This window comes from Callospermophilus lateralis, chromosome 12, assembly GCF_048772815.1.
Source record: "Callospermophilus lateralis isolate mCalLat2 chromosome 12, mCalLat2.hap1, whole genome shotgun sequence".
NCBI classification, from domain to species: Eukaryota; Metazoa; Chordata; class Mammalia; order Rodentia; family Sciuridae; genus Callospermophilus; species Callospermophilus lateralis.
In genome coordinates, this window is record NC_135316.1 from 47,481,621 (window position 1) to 47,508,225 (window position 26,605).

The 26,605-nt window shown below is 35.5% G+C and overlaps 1 protein-coding gene across 4 annotated transcripts in view; it reads right to left on the reverse strand.

The window, feature by feature from the left end:
* Pibf1 (progesterone immunomodulatory binding factor 1) overlaps positions 1-26,605 on the reverse strand; it is a 220,968-nt gene that overhangs the window by 23,247 nt on the left and 171,116 nt on the right. For 3 of the 4 annotated variants that reach the window (XM_076871971.2, XM_076871969.2, XM_076871972.2), the window contains 2 exons: positions 25,835-25,965; positions 15,491-15,575 (listed from right to left, as the gene is read on the reverse strand). In XM_076871971.2, the coding sequence (XP_076728086.1) occupies positions 15,491-15,575; positions 25,835-25,965 (216 nt within the window). Of the gene's footprint in view, positions 1-6,071; positions 7,550-15,490; positions 15,576-25,834; positions 25,966-26,605 lie in introns of those variants that run through there. The other variant, XM_076871970.2, reaches the window with a different exon arrangement.

The window sequence follows — 26,605 nt, forward strand, 5'->3', positions numbered from 1 at the left end:
CCCAAGATCCAAAACCAAAACAACAGGAAAAAAAATCCCCCCAATTTTAAAAATAGGTAAGGATTGGGAATGTAGCTCAGTGGTAGAGCTCTTACCTATCATGGGTGAGACATTGGGTTCAATCCCCATCACAACAACAACAAAAAAGCTTATCTATTTATTTTTTTATTTTTATTTTTGTAGTACTGGGATTGAACCTTAGGGCGCCATATTCCCTGCCCATTTTTGAGAAAGGGTCTGGATAAATTGTCCAGATTGGCCTTTAACTTGGTATCCTACTTCTTCAGCCTCTAGAGTAGCTGAAATTACAGGCGTGCTCCATGGTAAAATGTGTATTTTATTCAAAGCCATCCATCTCATAGTCTTAAATATATATATTTATCAAAGCAAACAACATTTTTTAAGGCAACACTCAGAGAATGGTATCAATATGTGCAAGTGCAAACTGCTTTTTTCCACAGCTCCTCATCTAAATGCTGGATCTCATTTATGGGCTAATCTCACCTACTATTGTCTCTTCACTTCAGGGGAAGTGTATAATGAATTAGGTCTGGAGGGAGGAAGACAGGAGACAGGAATTAACACTCACTGAGTATTTACAATGTCTTTGTGTTAAGTATTTTATGAAATAACTTAATTTTCACTCAAATGCCAAGAGATGGATATTATTTCAATTTTGTAGATGAGGAAACAGTCTTAGAAGGCTCAGAAATTTAGCCAAGTTCATTTAGCTACTAAGAAGTGAAACTAGCATTCAAATGCAGGTCTTTCTGGGTTCAAAGCTATCATTTATACAACAATGCAGTTGCCTTCTATCAAGGCCTTCGATGCACATAATTCAAGTCTGGAAGGGGTCTTCAAGTCATTTAACCTAACTTCTAAACACACCTTAAAAATCCTCTCTGTGCATACTGTATACATGTATTGAATTATACATACTATACCTCATACATGTGTACACTATATGTCAATTTAAAAAAATAACACATCTCTTCAGACCATATAGCCACAGACCTCAGGTTTGAAAAATCAGCCAAATTAGCCATCAATGTAGCATTTCCTTACTAAATTACAAAAAAACGAATCAAGACCCAAACTGAAAACAAAGCAAAACATGAAAGGTGTCTCCTTCAGTTTTAATCCCAGTCTTTGGAGACATGTGTAACAAGTGCTGTTATTGCTTCTTTTAAATTTCTTATCTTTCTTTAAGCCTTATCTTCTCTAAACATCTCCAGTTCATTCATCTCTCTTATGACTGAAAAGAATTCTTTCATCATCCTGATTCTTGTCCTTAGATTGTTTCCTAGCATTAAAAGTTTTGGGTCCAGAACAGAATAAAGAAAGAAGTCCTGGCGAAGGCAGAACAGGACAAGGTCTAGCTACTCGGTATTCTAATGCATCTGAGATGAGATGGCAACCACTTTGGGAGCTATACCTTTCTGACTGAAGGCTTAGTGAGAGCTCCAGTGTTTACAAGTGATAGCAAACAGAGACAACAGTGCAGTCATAGCCTCAGGGACATAACTAACCACGTGAAACATTCTTTCCTGAGTCTGGATATGATCTTAAGGTCCACCTCAACAGTGATGCAGGTAGAGGAAGCCAGTGTTAATAAACTGAAGTAGACTCCTGAGCTGAAATCTACTGCCACTGTTGACTTAGAACAGAGTGTGGGAACTGGATTCTGTTCTGCTCTTTTGCCTAGACCCTTGACCTCATCTCATTACCAAATACCTTGGATTTCTGACTAGATGCCCGTCTTTGCCTTCTGGCAATCATGTCCCCATAATGCCTGGCTTTTTGACGAAGTGTACTGTTTTTCCTTCTAAAACAGTATTCATCTATAACAGTATTCATGCTCTATAGTTTTAATATAATCTGATAGATTTTGATGCATATTTTGTTAATTTTTAGAATCAACGTCAGTCTCTAACCTCTGCCCTCCACTTTGAGTACTATGCCATATCCATGTTGTATTCCTAGCATTTTCCTCTTAGTCATAGCTTCTTGATACAGGATCAATGACTGGTAAGTTTATATCAAAATACTGCCAATATGATCCCTGACAATTATGACCATGATTATCTCAGGTTGCTGGTGTTTTTTTCCTGACCACTACACATTTCTAGACACTTATCTCAGAGTTTTGAAGGTCTGTGTGCATGTGCATATGTTTGTGTGTCCTTATGCCCTAGAATTGTTTGGTTAGTTATAAGCTGCTACTATTCTAAGAATCATAAAACAGGGTTAGCAAGAGGTCATTTACTTGTTCTTTACTGATAAAAAGCAGAAGTAATATCGCCCTCCCCCTGTTTTTTTTTTTTTTTTTTTTTAATCAGGGATTAAACCCAGGGGTTCTTTACCACTGATCTACAACCCCAGTCCTTTTTTCAAAATTTTTATTTTGAGATAGGGCCTCATTAAGTTACTTAGGGCTTTGTTAAGCTGTTGAGGCTGGCCTCAAACTTGTGCTCCTCCTGCGTTAGCCTCCCAAATTGCTGGGATTACAGGTGTGTGCCATTGTGCCTGGCTCTAGAGAAGTATACTTCAAGTTACAAGAAAATGTACTACAAACTTCTAAAATGAAGTTGGAAAAATGTACATTTCATTTTTAAAAAAACAACAACTAGAAATGATAGGTCTCTATGACCCATTTTAGATGTGAAAATGTGATATAAAAATTAAAAGGGTATATATATGCAGAGAAAATATTTTTATGATGAGATATTATATTGCTTCATATAAGACAGACTTTTACTTACAAGATACAACAAAGGTATTTGTAATTTTAAAAATGATGAAGAAATTAAAGAAGAAGCCAAAATACTTATAGAAACCAAAACAATTTTGACCTAGCTCTACTAAGTTCTGTATAAATTTCATGGTCTATGGAATACAATCTGAAAGTGTCTTCGGTGCAATTAAAATCTGAGGAGAGTTAACATATGACACAATGGACAATTTAGAGTGAGTTGCCACTTCTGTGAAATGCATACAAGACCATCACAGGATTCTTTTATTGCCCATGTTGGGAGGGGCCACCAGTCTTTGAGTGACAGCAATACAAGATGAAGGCCATCATGGGCTTGAACAGTGTATGAAAACCAAATATTAGGGCCTTAAATAGAATGTGGATCTAAATTCCTAAAAACATCCCCTTTATAAGATTTGTAACAAAAATTAATATGAATGGAGTTAAGAGTTTTAATGAAGTAGGGATCCAAGAGCCACATCAGTGCTAGCAAAATGGCAGAATTCATATAGCAAGAGCTAGCTGTAGTGCTTAATGAGGTCTAAAGAAAATATGAAACTCCTTCAGCTACCAGCAAGACAGTATTATAGCAATTAATCAAAAAGAAAAATCACCCCTGCCACCGCCATTTGATTTAAACAGTCTTCATTTTCCACAGTAGTAATTTTTTTTTTTTTTTTAAATCCAGAGATGTTTAACCACTGAGCCACATTTCTAGTATTTTTTGAAAGGGTCTCACTAACTTGCTCAGGGCCTTGCTAAGTTGCTTAGACTGGCTTCAAACTTGCAATCCCCCTGTTCCCTGAGTAGGGTGCTATAACATAATTGATTTGAAAGCATTTTAAACCATTTGGGAGAAAGAAGTTATACAAATTTAAAATATTTTAATTCCCTAAATTTTCTCAGATGTGAATTCACATATTCTTATATGTATAAACTAAGCATTCTAAAACTTCATAGGGAAAATATAACTTACACTATGTATGTGTGCTTTAGGTTTTCACAACTTTCTTTAAAATACTCATTTACAATGGGTGTGGTGAATATCCTGTAATCCCAGCAACTTGGGAGCCTGAGGCAGGAGGATCACTAGTTCAAGGACAGCCTTGGCAATTTAGCAAGACGCTGTCTCAAAATAAAAAATAAAAAGGAGTGGGGGATATGTAGCTCAGTGGTGGAGTGAGTTCAATTGAACCCTGGGTTCGATCTTCAGTACTATAAGTAAATAAAAATAAAATATGAACTTATATTCATCAAGTTGAAAAAATATTATTTATTTAAATTTTTTTTTTAATATTTATTTTTTAGATTTCGGCGGACACAACATCTTTGTTTGTATGTGGTGCTGAGGATCGAACCCGGGCTGCACGCATGCCAGGCGAGCACACTACCGCTTGAGCCACATCCCCAGCCCTATTTAAAATTTTTTTGGTTCTTAGGATTAAACCCAGAGTCTCACATATACTAGGAATGTGCTCTACCACTGAGTTACACCCTCCAGCTTAAAAAAAAAGAAAAAAAAAAAGGTTTAACTTAAAGAGCACCACTATTGATGAGAAATGTGTGAACCTGAAAAGTCATTTTGTTTTAAGGAAAAAAATAACAGACTTTCTGTGTTTCTTTTTCTTTCTTTCTTTTTTTTTTTTTTAAAGTCATGCTGACTGTAAAATGTAACTACATAGGTGTATAAGAAAAACACGTAAAAAGGTATTCTTAAGAAAATTTCAAAACAGTTAAGTATGAACCAAAAAGAGTGACACACATATAAAAATATGCAATTTGTTGGAACTCTTTAAGAAGAAGATTGCCTAAGGGGCACTTGAGATGCTGAAATGTCCCTGAAATCTTCCGAGAAATCACAAAGAACATATGAGTTAGTATCCGGGAACATAAACATACCATAAAAGAATGATAATTATACTGTGACTTCACTTTTAAGAAACCTGGCTGACTGCAGGGTTTGTTTTCTTTCGTTAAGCCACATATACTGCCATAGAAGCAAGTTATCTAGGATAATGGGAGTCAGTCCAACATTCAGGCAAGTATGAGGCCTTGTACATTCTAGGAACTTAGTAAAGAATGGTTGACTAATTCTGGTTAAATACTAACTGAAATGACTATGATCCCTGAGAGATGTTATTAGTAGAAACATTGAATAAGGGGACAGCAGATATCTGAGGTCTTAGAAACAGATGTCTTTTCTTTCTCTCTCTTTCTTTCTTTGTGTGTGGTCCTGGGATTGAACTCAGGGCCTCATGCATGGAAGGCAAACTCTCTACCACTGAGCTACACCTTCAGCCTGAAACAAATGTCTTCTATTCTACAAATATATATTATTCCTTAGAGGCTTAATAAGCTAGAGGTTGCTGTGGCTATGACTACTATGTCCTGAGGTTTAGGAGCAGTTCTATTCTAGACAAACATTCCAGACATGACTTCCTATTGGCTACTTTCAGACAGTTCTTTGGAATTGTTCTTGGGTGTAGGAGAGCTATGTGCTTTGTCCAGCAAAAATGGTATTAGTTGGGGCTGGGGTTATAGCTCAGTGGTAGAGTGCTTGCCTAGCCTGTGTGAGCCCTGGGTTTGATCCCTAGCACAATGTAAAACTAAATAAACAAAATAAAAGTATCGTGTCCATTTACAACTACCAAAAAAAAAAAAAAAAGTATTAGTTATCAGAGTGCAATAATTTTTTAAAGGGGAGGGAATGAAGATATATTAAATGTCAATTTTTAAAGCTTTCAATTAGACAGTTTGCAAGTATTATTGATGATTAAAAAGGGCCATAATTTGTTTAATGAACATTTAAATGAGTATTTGGATGCTAAATGCTGCACTAAAGGCTAATATACAACGAGAAATTTGGCACTCTATTGGGCAAAACGGATGCATAATTGTGATGTACACTGTTATGCACGCTAATAAAAATATTAATAGGCATTAGGTATGAGGTAGAAAATGATGATTTTCTCTCGCCCTCTTTTTTTTTTGATACTGGGGATTGAACTCAGGGATGTTTTACTACTGAACCATATCCCCAGCCCTTTGTATTTTTTATTTTGAGACAGGGTCTTGCTAATTTTAGGCCCTACTAAATTGCTTAGACTGGCCTTGAACTTGCAATCCTTCTGCCTCAACATCCCAAGTTGCTGGGATTGTAGGCATGTGCCACCATGCCAGGCTTTCTTAATTTTGAAGAATCAATAACATTTTATTTATTTATTTATTTATTTAGTCTGTGAAAGAGCATGTTTTATTCGGAAGCAGAGAGCAGCACAGTGATGAACAGAAGGTGCCCAATGGGCATCCTATATGTCGTACTCCAGAAGATACACAGGATGTTTTGCTAATAAAAATCAACAGGAACATGGATTCTTCTGGGCAACTTCCCCAAACTCAACCCTCTCAGGGGTCAAGAAAACTCCTGAAGGCAACTATGGTTCACTAGAAATAGAGGCCCTCAGGGGTGCCTTCTTGTTTTTTATAAAGAACATTTTCTTTAGATTTTTTGAAGTCTTCATTTGTTACTTTCATTCTACGTTCTCTCAAGGCCATCAGACCAGCTTCTGTACAGATTGCCTTGATGTCAGCACCAGAGAGGTCGTCCTTTGCCATAATTCAATCGTCCAGGGTTACATCATTGGCCAGTGTCATCCGGCTTGTGTGAATCTGAAAGATGTGCTTCTTAGTCTTTTCATCAGGCAGGGGGAACTCAATCTTTCTGTCAATGTGACCTGGTCTGATAAGTGCTGGATCCAGAGTTTCTATTCGGTTTGTGGCCATGATAACTTTCACGTCTCCTCTTGAATCAAATCCATCCAACTGGTTCAACAATTCCAACATTGTCTGCTGAATCTCTCTTTCGCCTCCAGAATTTGAATCGTATCTTTTGGTTCCAATGGCATCGATTTCATCAATGAACACAATGGATGGTGCACGTTCTTCAGTAACTCGAAACAATTCCCGCACGAGTTTGGGACCGTCACCTAGTTACTTCTGAATAAGTTCAGAGCTAACCACTCTTAGGAAAGTGGCTGAGGTTTGGTTTGCTACGGCTTTGGCTAACAAGGTTTTACCCGTGCCAGGTGGATCATAGAGAATGACCCCCTTCGGGGGCTTTATACCCATCTCTTCATAATATTCAGGGTGGGTGAGAGGAAGCTCCACAGATTCCTTAATTTCCTGGATTTGGTTGTCCAACCCCCCAATATCTGCATAGGTCTCCTGGAGGGCCTTTTCCACCTTCATCACTGTGACCAATCTGTGTCATCCATCAGCACTCCTATCACAGCATGCACTTTGTGGTTGAGCAGAACTGAGCAGCCTGGTTCCAACAGATCCTTGTCCACAAATGAAAGGATGCTGACATAGTGTTCTGAGCCCACAGATGTGGACACGATGGTGTGACTGTCATCAATGATCTCTTCCAAAGTTCCTACTGACATTGGGGTCCCCCTCAGATCATCCACCTTTGATCTTTCCTCCTCTTGCTTATCTTTTAATGGTTTCATTTGTTCTTGATTTCTAATGAATTCTTCTTCCATGAGAAGATAATCTTTAATTCTTTCTAACTTCAGTAATTTCAAGCGGCACTGAGTGTGAGGTGTCACCAGTGGGAGTTTGCTGGCAGCATCTGGTCCCTTTGTTTTCTTCTTCTTTTTCCTCATTCTGGTTGGTACAGGAGGTTCATATATATTTTTTTCTTATCATTGTCATCCTTCTTGCCACCTCCAGGACCATGACCACCACTCTGACTTTGACCCATCTTGCCGAAGAATTGATAACACTTAAAGTGACCTTTGAAATGGGTGTAAAAGAGGAAAGGGAATCTATTTTTTGAGTTACTGTTACATGCCAGGAGCTTAATTACATTATTTAATCCTTATACAACTCTTCAAAGTAGATATTACCTTTATTTACAAATGTGGAAACAGTTTTTATTTTTATTTTTTTTTAATATTTATTTCCTTTAGTTTAGGGCGGACACAACATCTTTGTTTGTATGTGGTGCTGAGGATCGAACCCGGGCCGCACGCATGCCAGGCGCGCGCTACCGCCTGAGCCACATCCCCAGCCCCTGGAAACAATTTTAAAGGGATAAAATTATTACCTCAAGAATCCATAGCTCTTAAGCAGCAGAGATGGGATATGAACCCAAGTCTTGTCTGTCTGATTGTTAGCTTTTCCTACAGTATTTAAAAATGCAGGTAACACAAGGAATATAAAGGTAACCCCAGCCTTACAATTTAAGAACAGAGCTGAACATGTACACAGAGTAGAAGGCAGAATGGGATCAATCCAGCTGTCCATCTTCTCCATGTTTATACACCCAGGGTGCCAAGTGGTGCTAAAGAGAAATTACACAGAATGGTACCACTATAAATATATGACTTCTTAATGTGGGAATTCTTTCACTCATTCATTTGAGAACTATTTCAAAATTCTTCCTTCCTCAAAACTCTGGCCCTGCTGGGGAGACAGCTCAGTGGTAGAACACTGGCCTAACATGCATGAGGCCCCAAGTTTAATTCCTAGTGCCATAAGAAAAAAAAAAAAAAAAAACCCTGTGAAATAAAAAAGCACTACCACGTAGCAAATAATAGTAATAAATAATCTTGTTCTGCTCTACATTAAAACAAAACAAAACAAAACTCTGACCCATTCATGCCTCTTTCCATTAGAAAACATCCATTAAATAGAAACTCCTTAAATTATTACCACCAGTTAGAGTTTGGATGAGTGTCCTCCAAAAGTCCATGTGTTAAAGGCTTGGTCTCTAGCTTGGCACTACTGAGAGACGGTGAAGACAATTCAGGTAGGGATTAGTACAGGTCTTTAGGTCACAGGGGGCATATCCTTTAAGAGAATAGTGGGATCCCAGCCTCTTTCTCTTCCTCTTTTTCTTTCCAGCTATGAGGTATGAAGTTTTGTTTTGCCATGTGTTCTCACCATGATATGATGTCTTGTGATATAACCAGAAGCAAGAGGGCCAATCATGTACTGAAATTTCTAAACCATAGGTCAAAATAAACCTTTTCTCTTTATAACTTGATTATTTCAGATATTTGTTATAGTGTTGGAAAACTGACTAACATACCAACAAATCTCCAAACTTACTTTTATCCTCACACAATATTTCTACTCTTCTAATTGAAGAAAGGTGATACTTTGGTCTAAAGCTAAATCCCATCCATTTGCTGTAGCTCTCCTCCTTTCCTTTCCCCTGGCTTTTGGAGCTCCATTAGGAGCCAGGTGTGGTGGTGCATGCCTGTAATCCCAGCAACTCAGAGAACTGAAGTAGGACTATTACAAGTTTGGCGCCAGCCTCAGCAGTTTAGTAAGACACTAAGCAACTTAGTGAGATCTTATCTCAAAATATAAAAAAATGAAAAGGGGTATAGGCGTGGCTCAGTGGTTAAATGCCCCTGGGTCCAATCCCTGGTAAGAAACAAACAAACAAACAAACAAGATACTTTTCCTACTCTCAAAAATTTATTTCTGAGAAAATATGACCAAATACATATAAAGAAAAGCAGTATTAGGGACTAGGGAGTATAGCTCGGTACTGCTCGTGATAGTACACCTGCCAAGCATGGGAGCACTGGTGAGGCCTGGGTTCCATCCCCAGCACCACAAACAACAAACCACCCCCGCTCCACCCAGAAAAAAGCAGAGTTAGAAGTTCACCGGTGATCAGGAACTCTTATATAATTTAAGGCAAATATGAGTGTATGAAAACTAAAGGTAATTAATTAAGATTCCTGAGAGATAATCTCAAGAAAAATTCCACTCCAAGAGAGTACATTTCTTATACTCAAAATCTTTTAAACTAAATGTCTTCAATTTTTACTGTTTACTAAGAGTGAGATCATGAGTTGTTCGTTTTCCTTTTACCTCTTTTTGTTAAACCTGATTATTTAGGCTAATATTTTATTTACACTAGGTCTTACTCTTAGTACCTTGAAGACATTTAAGTATAAAACAGATATGACCTACCTGAAGAAAACAAAAAAAAGTTATTCTAAGGAATCAAAAGTAAAACATGGGAAAAACAGATGATAACACCTGGATAAGGCATTCAGCTTTGAGTTTTCTGGCAACTAAGACAAAAAGGAAACATATTAAATTATAAAGTTTTCATTTTTTGACAAAAATAAAGATATAACTTCATCTACAGAGGCAAAAACTTTCCTGGAACTCATGCAAGCAATAACTCTTCCTGAAATCTGATGTCTAAACAGAACTAAGGAGAAAGACTTTTTTCTCCCCTGGGGAAAAAAAAATGGATTTACTTCTAATTTTGACAGTGTGTAATCATGGTTGAACTCTTATCAGCATCAGTTTCATCTGTAACCAGGCGGTGGAGGGGACAGTGGTATTTACCAGTGGACTGTAGTAAAGATTAAATTAGATAATATATGTGGAAGTATTCAGTAGACTGCCTTAAGTACTTTTACAAAACAAAGAGAAATCACACCAGACTTTGTTTTGATCTTCTTTCTGTAAAAGCTGAAGGCATGATAATAAATTGTGCATTAATGGAAGGAATTTTATGAAGAGAGTGATCTTGTCTTTTCTCCCCAGGCGGAATATCTGAGACAAAGAGAATTTCTTTTTTATTGGTGGTGCTCATTCAGGACAGAACTTCTTGCATGCTAGGCAGGTGCTCTACCACAGTCACACCCCCAGCTTTCTCCACTCTGATTTGTGGTTTCACTGAATAAGGGGACAAAATCTGGAGAATTTAAGCCAGACACAGTGGCTTAATACCTGTAGTCCTAACTACTCTGAGGCTGAGGTGGGAGGATCACCTGAGTTTATGAATTTAAGGCCAGCCTGGGCAATATAGACCTCAAAACAAAACAAAACAAAACCGAAGCAAACAACAAAAACCTAACCCTCTCTCCAAAAACCCTTGAATTTAGAAGAGAACTCAAATTCAATTTACGATAGAAAAAAAATTTTTAAAAATATTTTTTAGTTTTCAATAGACCTTTATTTTATTTATTTACATGTGGTGCTAAGAATTGAACCCACTGCCTCACACATGCTAGACAAGTGCTCTCCCACTGAGCCACAACCCCAGACCCGCAATTTATTTATTTATTTATTTATTTATTTATTTATTTATTAAAGAGAGAGAGAGGTAGAGAGAGAGAAAGAAAGAGAGAATTTTAATATTTATTTTTTAGTTCTCGGCAGGCACAACATCTTTGTTTGTATGTGGTGCTGAGGATCGAACCCGGGCCGCACGCACGCCAGGCGAGCGCACTACCGCTTGAGCCACATCCCCAGCCCAACCCTCAATTTATGATAGAAATTTTAAGTTAGCATTTTATAGTGCAAATCCTTTTTTTTTTTTTTTTTTGTGGTCCAGGGATTAAACCCAGGAACTCTTAATCATTGAGCCACATTCCCAGCCCTTTTAAATATTTTATTTATATTTTACTTTGTGGCTTAGTTGCTGAGGGTCTTGCTAAATTGCTGAGGCTGGCTTTGAACTCATGATTCTTCAGCCTCCCAAACTGCTGAGATTATAGGCGTGCTTCATTGTCCGGTTTAAGCAAATCCTTTAACTTAACATATTGAAGGCAGCTGAACTTTGTACTCCAAAAAGACAACCTAAAATGCTATTTTTTCATACCTACTTTCTCTTTGTATTTTTATATCATTTAAAAACTATTAAAAAACATAATATTAGACTAATATTTTTGTAAAGAAAAGTTAAGGCTAAAAATCACCTAACACATAACTTATAATTACAAATATATGGAACTATTTCCTGAATATATAAATACTAAAAACTTATAGCATTGGAAGCCAATATGCAGTTTTGAAAATCTTTAGAATACAACTTAACTCTCAGCATGGGAATAGATACTTTTAAGTCAATATTTTTGAGCTAATACTAATATAGAAAGTATAAACTCTTTGTGGGCAGGTTCCAAATGTTTTAGAATTTTTTGTTTAGAATTGTCCTACTTGGCTGGGCACAGTGGTACATGTCTGTAATCCTGACAGATCGAGGCAGGAGAATAGCAAGTTCAAAGCCAGCCTTAGCAATTTAGTGAGGCCATAAGCAATTTAGCAAGACTCTGTCTCTAAATAAAATATTAAAAAGGGCTGGGATGTGGTTTAGTGGTTAATGCCCCTGGGTTCAATCCCCAGTACCAAAGAAAAAAAATTGTTCTACCCGTTTTCTTTTTTTCATTTAATTTCATTTTCACCAACTGAGTTGGTGATCTCATTCACATTACAGGAACATGAACGGCCTCATCATAACTAAGTAACTGCTGAAAAGTTAAGCTAGAACTCTTTAACAAAATGAGAAACTTTAAAATGTTCATTTGTTCTCTTTTTAAATTGCTAATTGTTGAAATTTTATTGATTAAAACTATGACTTAAATTAGGTAATTTTTCCAGGGCCTTGATTAGTGTGTTGCAAACCAGTAGCCTTGGGTACAAACTGTCAAGAGGCAGTGGCTCTTGGGTGTTGACCCTGCACTTGGCACAGCCCTGAGAATGGCGTCACCTTAACATTGTGTGCTCTAGGTGCCTTACTTGACTCACTCTAGTAATGGTTCTGATTTTCACTTTCAAAAAAATATTTATCAAGCGTTAGAGGGAAGAGGGGTTAGGGCTTAGTTCAGTAATAGAGTATTTGCCCAGCATGCTCTAGACTCTGGGTTTGATCCCTAGCATAGAAAAAAAAAATCGGTTATTTACTTATTTACTTGTGGTGCTGAGGAGCACCACACTGATCCATATTTCTAGTCCTTTTAAATTTTATTCTGAGACAGGGCCTCAGTAATTGCTGAGGCTGGCCTTGAATTAGCAATCCTCTTTCTTCAGCCCCCAGAGTTACTAGAATTGAAAGTGTATGCCCTGGGCCCTCAATTATTCTTATCTGACCCTTATCTATTGGTTATTCTGAGCATGTGAACTTCAAGACCATAAATATTCATAAGTGAATAAATCAACATTCATGAAATGAATAAACAAATCCTATGTAGACCCTTTGTTTTGTTGGGCAAATGATCAAGTGAATGGCCAACAGTGGGGTCAACAGTGGTAATCTTTCCATATAACCAGCCTGCATAGACCTTTGCATCTTAACACACTATGCATGTTGGTATTTCATGGTTCTTAGAAAAAGATAACAAACTTGGGTCTGATTTTCTTTACTAAGCTTTAATTTTTACTTTGCTTAAAAAAAAAAACAAAACACTGCTTTTCTTTAGATGGCTGGTATTATGAAGAGCCCAACATTAGATTATTAACTATAATTTCCAAGTGAAGATATACTGTCAAATACATAAAAACTTCCTGATAATTATTTAATTAGATACGCACCCATACAAATTTCACTGATGCCTTGCAGTAGCAGGAAATGCATAAGTAAAACTTTTCAGTTATTATTTGGACGCATTTCAAGTGATTGCAAATATGACATAAAATATATGAATTAAAATTGCTTATATGCAGTGTGTAGCATATTTCTTTAAAATCAAATGAGAACCACCACTCTAAAGAAAGAAAGAAAGAAAGAGGAAGAAAGAAAGAAAGAAAGAAACTGTTATACAGCTTTATGGAAAAAAATGTTGTTGATATGACTGACTAGACATCAGTAATTATTATACTCTGTTAAATATTCAACTTCAAAAGCATGTGAAAATTCCACATAATGAATCAATCAGGCTTTCACAGCAGAAAAACAATGATTTGAAGGCAGAATTCTAGGAATAAGTGGGGGAAAAGAAAAGAAAAAGACTGGGGATGGGATGTAGTTCAGTGGCAAAGCACCCCAGGTTCAATCCTCAGTACAAAACAAACAAATGAAGTCATTTCTAAGATTGAGACAATCCTTCAATTCCTCTGACACCATTTCTAAGATATGTACCTTAAAACTGCTTCCAGTAATAGTTCTTAATATATCTTTCTCAAAATATATTTATAGTAACTTCTTCCTAAATGGCTGGTATACCTTTTCCAGACTAGGAAACAATGTTTTTAGGATACTCTTGAGTCACTGATCTGCTTTGAATGTATATTTCTCTTTTAGGATACCAAAATGATAAAGATAGCTAAAACAAGGCATTAGATAGGCCAGTGGTAAAAATGCTTTGGATTATAAAGTAGGCTTAACAATACCAAATGCTGTCTAGGATGCATAGTTACTAGAACTCTCATTCATTGCAGGTAGAAATGCAAAAGTATACTCATTTTGCAGGGTGTGGTGGCACATTCCTGTAATCCCAGCAACCCAGGAGGCTGAGGCAGGAGGAAGATCACAAGCTCAAGGCCAGCCTTAGCCACTTAGCAAGGTCCTAAGCAACTCTGTGACACCCTGTCTCTATATAAAAAATTAAAAGGGCGGGGGATGTGGTTCAGTGGTTAAGCACCTTTGGTTTCAATCTCCTATACCAAACAAACAAAAAACCCCACTAATTTTGGAAAAGTCTTGCAGTTTCTTATAAACATTCACTTTAATTACCATTTATTCAGTTTGTGTCCCAGGGTATGTACCCGGAGAAATGAAAACTTAGGTTTACACAAAAATCTATATACAGCTATTTTAGTCATAGATTAAATTAAACTGCTTTATTTATAATTTCATAATATATTACATCAAAATATTAATATAATAAATCAATAATTATAATATTAATATACCATATTATTTTATTTGTATACATCTGAAAATGGAAATGACTTAAATATCTATCAACTAGTGAACAGACCAACAAACTGTGGGAGGCCTATAAAATGAACTATCCCATTCAGTAACTGAAAAAAGCCAGACTCAAAAGGCTACATATTGGGGCTGGAGTTGTGGCTCAGTGGTAGAGCACTTGCCTAGCATGCGTGAGGCGCTGGGTTCGATCCCTGGCACCATATAAAAATAAAACAAATAAAATAAAGGTAATGTGTCTATCTACAAATAAAAAATATATTTAAAAAAGGCTACATATTGACAATTTTTATTTTTATGACATAATGTGAAAGATAAAACTGTAGAAAATAGATTAGTGGTTGTTTTGGCAGGGGATCAACTACAGGGTGCATGGGAGACTTTTTGGGGTAGTGAAATTATTCAGTATATTGACTGTGGTAGTAGTTACAGATTGTACGTTCGTCAGAAAAACCAGAAATCTATGCCAAAATGAGTGAATCTTACTGTTTGTATATTATACCTTAATAAATAAGACTAAAAAACAAAACAAAACTGGGCATGTATCTTGGGTATTAACTAGCATTTGGCAAGCCACTTAAAACTCATTTTTCTTTCTACAAAATGGGGATAATTATTTTAAAAGATTTCTGTTAAGGAACAAATGAAATAAAATAAAAGAACTGCATGAACTTTAAAGCTCAATACAAATATTGTATATTAGGAACTGGGAGTCCATTGATACATAGACAGAGGCACACTAAAGAAATTTATTGTCTCATGGCAGAAAGAGATAAAATAGATAATGAATAAATAATGTGGAAATTCAGTGATGAAAATGTGAACAAATCAATACTGGTCAACAAGAGAAAGGGCATTCCAGAAATAAGAATTGACTCTAAGAATAAAATATATCACAAGTTGAGTGAAAAGGGCCAGATCACAGTGAGATGCAAACATGAGAAGTTGTTAATGAACAGAGGCAACTGGGATCCAATAATCCTAACCCAACATGGATTCTGAAAATGCTTAAAATGGTAAAAATTATTATAAGATGGAAAAAGTACCTCACGATGATTTAGAAGTTGTTCTAAATCTAGTGCCATTTGATTCTTCATCTGTAGTAAAGCTGACTTTTCTTTATTTAAGTTGCTAGAAAAAAGAAACAATCCAAAGTTTTAATAAGTGATCATACTGGTGTAAATTTAGTTAACAAATATTAAATAGCAAAATAGTAAACATAAATCTTAAAGATAAATTAAATTTGATGTCAAGTTGGTTTGACTTAAAAGATAAATTCAATTTGTAGTTAATAAAGATATCAGACCTGTCATTTTAATGCTTAATTTAATGATTAGCCTAGTCATTTTGTCAAAAGTTCTTTTTTTGGTATCCGGATTGCATAGCCCTTTTTATTTTGAGACAGGGTCTTGCTAAGTTGCTTAGGGTCTTGCTAAGTTGCTGAAACTGGTTTTGAACATGTGATCCTCCTACCTTGGCCTCCAAGTCGCTAGGATTACAGGTGTGCACCATGATACCAAGCAGAAGACTCTTTCAACAATCATTTAAGTCATTTTTATTTTAACTTTAAGAACAAAAACTGTTTAATTTCAGTTATACAAATCAGTAAGATCTTATTTATGGCAAGAAATATTCCGTTGAAATGTTGTGCTGTAACATGGGAAAATGTCGGTGTTTTTCACAGTTTCTATAAATGTGAAACAAAATTTAAAAAAAAAAAAAAAAAAAAGAAAATGAGAGGCTTTCTACGAACACTTTCTTGCCTACCTAAGCATAAAATCAGTGTTTTACATTTGACTATTTATTCATAAAATGTAAAAAGAAAGTAAGACTAAAGATAAAAAGAAATTATGTAAGTGTAAAACATTAAAACACAAAATATAGGAGGTCATATTAAAATATTTATACTTAAAAACTAAAAGTAGTATTTTTAAATTTACTGTACACTAAATTACCAGAAATAACTGAGTTAGGTAAATGAATTAGTTTGTGATACACTTGGGAAAATAATTTTTGTCTCTAAATTCTTAGTTCAATTTTAAGTTTCTAAGTCTGCACTGTGAATGTTTCCCTTGATGTGACCAATTTTCTGACAGAAGAAGGTGAGAAGGTATCTATGGGCCTAATTATAAGGACATACTAATATTTTAAAAGAGAAATATTTGGGACCTGCTTTTTATTGTCTGTAGTTTTACTATTCAACAGACAGAAATTAGAACAATTAAGTGAAATATTCTTCTAATGCCATCAGAATAAATTTACTCAATCAGTACTCACAAGAATTAAGAAAAGCAATAATAAACCATAGTAACAATTCCTCAAATGTTCAGACAAAATTTACAAGGGTAAAATTAATGAGAATTGTTTTGCTAAATATATAAAACATCTTTATGCTATACTTTAAGAAAATGGAAAGCTTTTTTTTTTTTTTTTTTGGTACTGGGGATTAAACTCAGGGGCACTAGACCACTGAGCCACATCCCCAGCCCTATTTTGTATTTTATTTAGAGACAGGGTCTCACTGAGTTGCTTAGTTTCTTGCAGTTGCTGAGACTGGCTTTGAATTCACAATTTTCCTGTCTCAGCCTCCCAAGCCGCTGGGATTACAGGTGAGTGCCACTGCACCTGGCTATGCTGACAATTTTTAAACTATTAGGCAGAAGTTTTTTTTTTTTTTTTTTTTTTAAATATGGTACCAGGGATTGAACCCAGGGCCTCATGCATGCTAGGCAAGCACTCCACCACTGAGCTACATTCTCAGCCTCCAAAGCTTTTTTAATACAAGGAGTACATATTCTAGAAGAACTGGTAATTCCAAGGATTTAAGAAGGAAAAGTACACATACTCCTCCTTCCTAGTAATTGAGAACTTTCCCCTAGGAAGTATTTGGAGTATCCTCTAAAAGAAAGACTAGATGCAATTCTGACTTGTGTTTCCAACTAAGTCCCTGACTCAACTATGTAGTACAAAGCACAATATACACTGCTCCATTGAACCTCAGCTTTCACATCTGTAGTAATGGAAAATATTCAGATATGCCAGAGGGATATGTGAATTATCTAATGTATGATTATATAAAGTGTTGAACTCATAAAACTCAACATAAATGCTATACAGTATTACTAATTTAGATGAAAAACAGGCATCACAGGAAAACAGTAATTAAACGCCAATAAAGGTAAGCAGCTGAGCAGAAAAACAAACTGACTTTCGGAGTTAGGCGCCAGAGATCCTACTGGGCTGAGGAGTTGAAAGAACAAAATGGTATAAAGGAAACTGAGTGTCATGCTCTGCCATAGTCCCCCAAACAGGGTAAGGATCAGGTGTTTCTTAAACTCTAAAATTATCTCTCTCTAGCTGGAATCACTTTGAAAATAAAATATTCTTCAAAATTGAAGTAAACTCCAGTAAACAGGACTAGGAATTTTCAAGAAACAGATGTTTGTATGTTCATATGTAAGTATGCACAAATACACAATATATAAACATAGCCTATGTGCAGTGCGTACAAAACAGTCTCAAATGCCAACAGGCCCATTAAATAAAAAGTAGTGTAAAGGGAATGAACAGTTTGCAGTAATTAAAGGATTTTGACTGGATAATTCTTTAGAAATATTTTATATATAGTCTTTTTAAGAATAAAGTAAATATTCTATGATTAAATAGCAAACCAAACACACAACATGAAATAAAAGGCAGGCAGACAAATGGTTTTACAGAGCAACTGTGTTGTATCTGAAAGACACTGGCTTATCACAAATAGTATGAACTCCATGGACAACATTTCTGTGATTAGAAGATATGGATATATATTTTCAAAGTCTTTTCTTCATTATAATACACTCAAGTCATAAGAGACTACCTTCAACATGGGAGTCTCTAAAACTTTGACATGATCATATTCACTATTCTGCTAGTATATATGTAATTACTCAACAGAAGTTTAGTCTCTGTAAGACATATTTCATAACCGTGGAAACTTACCTTTAAGAATACAAAGCTTCTATGCGTGACTCATAAAGCAACTACAAATCTCCTTATAAGCACATCTATCTCGAATGGTATATTACAGCCATAATTGTTAAATTCACTGTTAATTATTACTTAGAAATTCATGTTTATGGCTGTTTTACCTGCTATATGAAAACATATTCCTGATATATTGTTCCTTAACTTCCTGGATCATTATACTCTGGCTTAGCCATGTAAGAGAAGTCTTTTCTTCTTCAGTTACTAGTTAAGAATAAACTGAGATCTGACACCAGGGAAAGAAAATTATGCTAATTATTCTCTTTGAATGCTTTCTTTGGTTTTTTTTTTTTTTTTAAAGAGAGAGGGAGAGAGAGAGTTTTTCATATTTATTTTTTAGTTATCGGCGGACACAACATCTTTGTTTTGTATGTGGTGCTGAGGATCGAACCCGGGCCGCACGCATGCCAGGCGAGTGCGCTACCGCTTGAGCCACATCCCCAGCCCCTTCTTTGGTTCTTTAGTAGAGAAAAAACTATATTGCCCAGGCTGTCTCTTGCAGTTTGGTAGAGGAGAGTTAACAGTTCTACTTTTAGGTTGGTAAATACTTTAGTGATAGGGGACTTGAAGCAGTTAGCAGTGACATCTCAAATATAAGCTTTTAACACATTTTTAGTGATTTTGTTACACTGTATTTTTGCTTTAACCTTTTTAGAAATTGAATATATATTGTATGAATAGCTAGATGTGCAAGGGGTGAGTATGATATGGAGGTATCATTTAATTTTCTAAGGAAAGCACAAAATTATTTTGTTCTTTAAAACAATTCTTATTTATGCTGGCACATGCCTGTAATCCCAGTGGCTGGGGAGGCTGAGACAGGAGAATTATGAGTTCAAAGCCAGCCTCAGCAATTTTGCAAGGTCTTAAGCAACTCAGTGAGACCTGTCTCTAAATAAAATACAAAAAAGGGCTGGGGATGTGGCTCAGTGGTTGAGTTCAATCCCTGGTACCAAAAAAAAAAAAAAAAAAAAAAAAAAAAAGAAGAAATCTTATTTATAAGCTAGAAAAACATTTTTAATAATCATTTGATGTAAATACTCTTTACAATTAAAATCAACACCCACCAAAAAAGAACAGGCATTTTCAAAAACATAACAATTTACTAATCTTTCCGGATGAACCATCTACTGCTTAAATTTTTGAGTTAGTAAAGGAAAAAGGGAGTGGAAGTTACATTTACCGAATTTCTCACATGTGCCAGAAGGTTTTTTTTTTTTTTTTTTTTGATACTGGGAATTGAACCCAGGGTGCGATATCACTGAACTATATCCTTAGTCCTTTTTTATGTTGAGACAGGGCCTTGATAAATTGCTGAGACTGGCCTAAACCTTGCAATCCTCCTGCCTCAGCCTCCTAAATTGCTGAAATTACAAGTGTGCCACCTGGCAGGCCCTGGCTAGAAGCTTTACATGTGTTAGTGTGTTTAATTTTCTCAACCATCCCTTGAAGTTCACATTATAATCTATCTATCTATATACCTATATATTTATTATTATTTTTTTAATTAGCTACACATGACATTACAATGATCTTGACAATTTGAATCATTGGGGAATAATTTTATAGATACATTCACCATAAGAGAAGAAGCCAGGTTGATGTGTATTCAAAACCCAGGATAAATCTACTGTAGGACTTGAAATGCCATTGGCTCAAAGTAGGGTGAAAAATTGAGGGTTTACAGAATTGTAAGTACAGTGATCCAGCTTACTAGATTCAACTTGTTGACTGAGCTGTCACTTTTATGCCATCATCATATCACATCACTTCATTTATGTAACCAGGGTACAACTAGAGTTGCTTTTTCAAATAAGAAGCTAGTTCTTCCATTGAGAGCAAGCTTTCATATCCTGTGAAATATCTATTCAGGATCTAAGAAATTATGATATGATAAATTTATAAAACAGTGTTAAAACACTCAGATGTTTTGCTAAAATTTTTTGCTAGTTAATTCTATAATTGGCATAACTTTAATGATTACAGTTGCTATTAAAAGGAAGTCTTGATTTTTTTTAACTAATTTCAATATATTTTGAGAAATATAATTTCTCTTTTATGGTGCTGGGGATTAGATCCAGTGCCTTGCATATGCTAAAGAAGCGCTCTACCACTGACCTCTACATACCCAGTCTTTTTTTATTTTGAGACAGGGTCTATCTAAGTTGCCCAAGATGGCATTTGGGACCCTCTGTCTCAGCCTCTGGAGAAGCTGGGATCACAGATGTGTATCACTGCATTTGGCTTAACATATACATATTTAAAAGGTAAGATAAATACTAATAAAAGCAAATGTTTACTGAATATTTATAATATTTAGGCATTAAACTACATCTATTATAAAAATAATAAACTATAAATCTCAGAACAATCATATGAATTAGGTGCTTTTATATCTTTTATTTTTATTTATTTTTTATGTGGTGCTGAGGATTGAACCCAGTGCCTCACGCATGCCAGGCAAGCGCTCAACCACTGAGCTACAACTCTAGCCCCAGAATTAGGTTCTTTTAACAATGGGTTCATTCACAGATGTGGAAACTGGCTGGCTATGCTGTTCAATCAATACCACAGCCATTAGCCACAGAAGCAACTAAAATGAAAATTAATTTAATTAAAATAAAAAATTTAGTCCCTCAGTAATACTACCTTCATTTCAAATGAACATTGAATACATGTGGCAAGTGCCTAACGTACTAGAGAGTGCAGATATGGAATATTTTTATTATTGCAGAAAGTTCTATATGACAACGGAGGTTTAGAGAGTTTCACTTACTTGCTTCAATTCAATGCTAAGTATTGGGCTAGATTTGAGTTCATGTAACCAGTCTATAAGGCCTGCCTTCCCTTTTGAAATCTTTTCTTTTGGATTTAACCCAGGGGCTACCAATTAGCTACACTGGTAGAGGGTCCCTTTTTATATTTTATTTTTGACAAGATCTCACTGAGTTGCTAGGGCCTCACTAAACGGCTGAGGCTGGACTCAGACTTGCAGGAATCTTTTCTTTTTTAAACAAAAACAAATTTATTATAGAGTATTTTAAGAGACAAAATAAAACAAACCCCCACATGTCTGTCAGTCATCTAACTTCAACAATTACCAGCACGAAGCCCTACTATTTTTTCAAAACCCAATTTTATGCTATTTTTTTGCTTTTCTTCCTTAATTATATTAATTAATGAAAATTATCTATTATTCAGAATAGATCATAGGGAGGCAGTGTGACATAATAGTTCAGAATATAGAATTAGAAATCAGACAGACATGGATTTAAATTTTGGCTCTACCACAAAGCTATAGTTAGAGGGCAAGTTGTCTAATTTCTCTAGGGTTGAATATGTTCCTCTTTCTAATTTTTTCTTTTAGTTATTTTTCTCCATATTAAACATTTTTAGCCATTTCATTCTTAATAAGTATTCAAGTACATTTATTTGAAAGTATCTGTAAAAGGGGTAATTTTCCAGCTCTTTATATATATCCTCTTAATGATTATAAAGGTAAGATACAAATATTACAAATAATTTCAAATATAATAAATATACAACATAGGAAGAGGAAATTGTATTGGAGGAGCTGGGGTTGTGGCTCAGTGGTAAAGCACTCGCCTAGCATGCAGCATACTTGAGGCACTGAGTTCGATCCTCAGCCATCACATAAATGTAAAAAGATATTGTGTTCATTTAAAACTAAAAAAAAAGAACAATTAAAAAAAAAAAGAAATTGTATCGGAGACTTCTTCCTCAGTTTCCCTAAGAAAACCAAGTGCTGAGTAGATGATGAAAAACAATTTCTGTAGTCCCCAATAGCTGCTAATAGCATAATTAATTAATTATTGTCATTTATTATCATCATCATTATTATTATACTGGGGATTGAACCCAGGGTCACTGTTCTACTAAGCTATATCCTTGTGGCTTTTTTTTTTTATTGGTTGTTCAAAACATTACAAAGCTCTTGACATATCATATTTCATATATTAGATTCAAGTGGGTTATGAACTCCCATTTTTACCCCAAATACAGATTGCAGAATCACATCGGTTACACATCCACATTTTTACATGATGCCATATTAGTGACTGTTGTATTCTGCTACCTTTCCTATCCTCCACTATCCCCCCTCCCCTCCCTTCTTCTCTCTCTACCTCATCTACTGTAATTCATTTCTCTCCTTGCTTTTTTTCTTCCCATTCCCCTCACATACTCTTATATGTAATTTTGTATAACAATGAGAGTCTCCTTCCATTTCCATGCAATTTCCCTTTTCTCTCCCTTTCCCTCCCACCTCATGTCTCTGTTTAATGTTAATATTTTCCTCCTGCTCTTCCTTCCTGCTCTGTTCTTAGTTGCTCTCATTATATCAAAGAAGACATTTGGCATTTGTTTTTTAGGGATTGCCTAGCTTCACTTACCATAATCTGCTCTAATGCCATCCATTTCCCTGCAAATTCCATGATTTTGTCATTTTTTAGTGCGGCGTAATACTCCATTGTGTATAAATGCCACATTTTTTTTTTTATCCATTCATCTATTGAAGGGCATCTGGGTTGGTTCCACAGTCTAGCTATTGTGAATTGTGCTGCTATGAACATCGATGTGGCAGTATCCCTGTAGTACGCTCTTTTAAGGTCTTCAGGGAATAGTCTGAGAAGGGCAATAGCTGGGTCAAATGGTGGTTCCATTCCCAGCTTTCCAAGGAATCTCCATACTGCTTTCCAAATTGGCTGCACCAATTTGCAGTCCCACCAGCAATGTACAAGAGTACCCTTTTCCCCACATCCTCGCCAGCACTTGTTGTTGTTTGACTTCATAATGGCTGCCAATCTTACTGGAGTGAGATGGTATCTTAGGGTGGTTTTGGTTTGCATTTCTCTGACTGCTAGAGATGGTGAGCATTTTTTCATGTACTTGTTGATTGATTGTATGTCCTCCTCTGAGAAGTGTCTGATCAGGTCTTTGGCCCATTTATTGATTGGGTTATTTGTTTTCTTATTGTCTAATTTTTTGAGTTCTTTGTATACTCTGGATATTAGGGCTCTATCTGAAGTGTGAGGAGTAAAAATTTGTTCCCATGATGTAGGCGCCCTATTTACCTCTCTTATTGTTTCTCTTGCTGAGAAAAAACTTTTTAGTTTGAGTAAGTCCCATTTGTTGATTCTAGTTATTAACTCTTGTGCTATGGGCGTCCTATTAAGGAATTTGGAGCCTGACCCAACAATATGTAGATCGGAGCCAACTTTTTCTTCTATCAGGCGCAGAGTCTCTGATTTGATATCAAGCTCTTTGATCCATTTTGAGTTAACTTTTGTGCATGGTGAGAGAAAGGGATTCAGTTTCATTTTGTTGCATATGGATTTCCAGTTTTCCCAGCACCATTTGTTGAAGATACTATCCTTCCTCCATTGCATGCTTTTAGCCCCTTTATCAAATATAAGAAAGTTGTAATTTTGTGGATTGGTTTCTGTGTCCTCTATTCTGTACCGTTGGTCCACCCACCTGTTTTGGTACCAGTACCATGCTGTTTTTGTTACTACTGCTCTGTAGTATAGTTTGAAATCTGGTATCGCTATACCGCCTGACTCACACTTCCTGCTTAGAATTGCTTTTGCTATTCTGGGTCTTTTGTTTTTCCATATGAATTTCATAATTGCTTTATCTATTTCTACAAGAAATGCCCTTGGGATTTTGATTGGCATTGCATTAAACCTATAGAGACCTTTTTTTGTATTTTGAAAGAGGGTCTCTAAGTTGCTCAGTTTGGTCTCTGATTTGCAGCCCTCCTGCCTCAATCTCTTTGAGTAGCTGGGATTAGAGGTGTGAATATTTTGATGTTTAAAGCATAAATGAGATTTTAAATTTTTTTATCACATTATCAAAAATTAAAAACAGGAGTATAGTTATGGACTAATTAACTTGGTGGGGTAAAAATCAGACAATAATCATTCTGATTCATCAAAAAGAACACATACTTTGGAGTTAATTATGAGTTGTTTAATATTTTTGGTTGTATGCCTTAGGAAACATGGATTTAATAACTATTTTCTCCTTAATGTTTTCCAATTTTTAATTCAACAATTTCAATTCCTATTTAATGCTCTGTTTTCACACTTAGGATGGGTTAATAATTTATCCAGAAAAATTTAAATTATTGCACTAATCTTAAAATTTAAAAACCAAGCCAACTAACTAACCATTCATGAGTTAAAACCTTTTTCTTTCTTTTTGGTACTGGAAATTGAACCCAGTATTGGAAATTGAACCCAAATTGAACCACTGAGCCACATTTCCAGCCCTTGGAATTTATTTAGAAATAGGGTCTTACCGAGTTGCTTAGGGCATCACTAATTTCCTAAAGCTGGCTATGAACTTGTGATCCTTCTGCCTCAGCTTCCTGAGCTGCAGGTGTGTGCTACTGTGCCAGGCTCTTAAAACCTCTTACTTAATACGCAGTATTATTCTTTTATTTCTGTTTTTGAAATTATCATATAGATGAAGGCAAAGAATTTGAATGGAGCAAATCATTTGGATAAGGTCTCAATAGGCAAACAAATTTCAAACTAAGGTAGTGAAAGGAATTAATTTATGTACATGTAGGTAATTCATAGGTTATTCCACGTAAAGGGCCAGGGGAAGAAAAGCCTAAAAATTCCTTGGCAAAGTCAATATGAATTTAAGTAAATGTGTACACATTATTTATTTAAAAAGTCATTTTAACTCCATAAATGGCATCTGGTTATAGTCTTTTTGGCCAATCCACATCCCATTAGACAACTCTAAGAAAACAACTACAGGACAGCTTCTGTGTCCCTAGAAAGAATGGAATGTTTTTTTAAGTTTATTTTTATTTTTTGTAGATGGACACAATCTATCTATCCATCTATCCATCTATCCCTTTTTTAAAAAATATTTATTTTTTAGGTGTAGATGGACACAACACAATGCCTTTATTTTTATGTGGTGCTGAGGATCGAATCTGGGTCCTGCCCGTGCTAGGCGAGCACTCTACTACTGAGCCACAATCCCAGCCCCATCCATCCTTTTATGTGGTGCTCAGGATCCAACTTAGTGCCTCACATGTTCTAGGCAAGTGCTCTACCACTGAGCTACAATCCCAGCACAGGTGGAGTGTTTTGTTAGTAAGTGTAGCACTGTTATTTCCTTGCTAAAATTTACTATCATCAGGTAGAATATAAATACCTGATGTGATGTGATCAAGTTTTCTTAAGAGAAGAATTGAATTCTCATTTAAGACTACTTTCATCATATAAATTTATTTTCACAATTTACAATCCAAAATCATCTACAACAGTATTATGTTTATAATGTCATTATTCAAACAAAAAAATTTGTAGATGGTTTACCTGACATCTTTCTCAAGTTGTGCTATACACTTCATCAATGAATCAATCTTGGAATCTCTCTGACGTACTGATTCAATGAGGTATCTGTAAGGTTGTTGCGTCTGGTTTAACATCGAATTGGCTCTGTCAAGCTAAAGAAACAAAAGTTTAATTAGACTTTAGAAAATCAGATAAACTAAATTCATTCAAAGTGTCCTTGTACAAATGTAGCATACTAAACCTTTTTTTTTTTTTAACCACTGAGCCATATCCCCAGGATGTTTTATTTTGAGATAGGGTCTTGCTAAGTTGCTTAGGACCTCATCAAGCTGCTGAGATTGGCTTTGAACTTTCGATCTTCTTGCCTCAGCCTCCCGAGCTGCTGGGATTATGGGCATGTGCCACCATTCCTAGAAGTTTTTTAAATATTCCAAATAATAAACTTATGAGATATGTAATTTGCAAATATTTTTCTCCCATTTGTGTATTGTCTTTACACTTTCCTGATTATGCCTTTTGAAGCATAAGATTTAATGCAACTCTAATTTGTTTCTATTTCTTTGGTCTGTCTTTTTGATGAAATGATCACCAAACACAAGCTTATAAAGATTTTCTCTGATGTTTTCTTCTATGAAAGTTTTATATCTTTGCTTTGAAATTTAGGTCTTTGATTTACTTTTAGTTTTTGTATATGGTATAAGGTCAGGGTCCAACTTCATTCTTTTTAATGTAGATACTCAGCTTTATCTGCTCCATTTGTTGAAAAAACTGTCTTTTCCATACTAAAGGGTC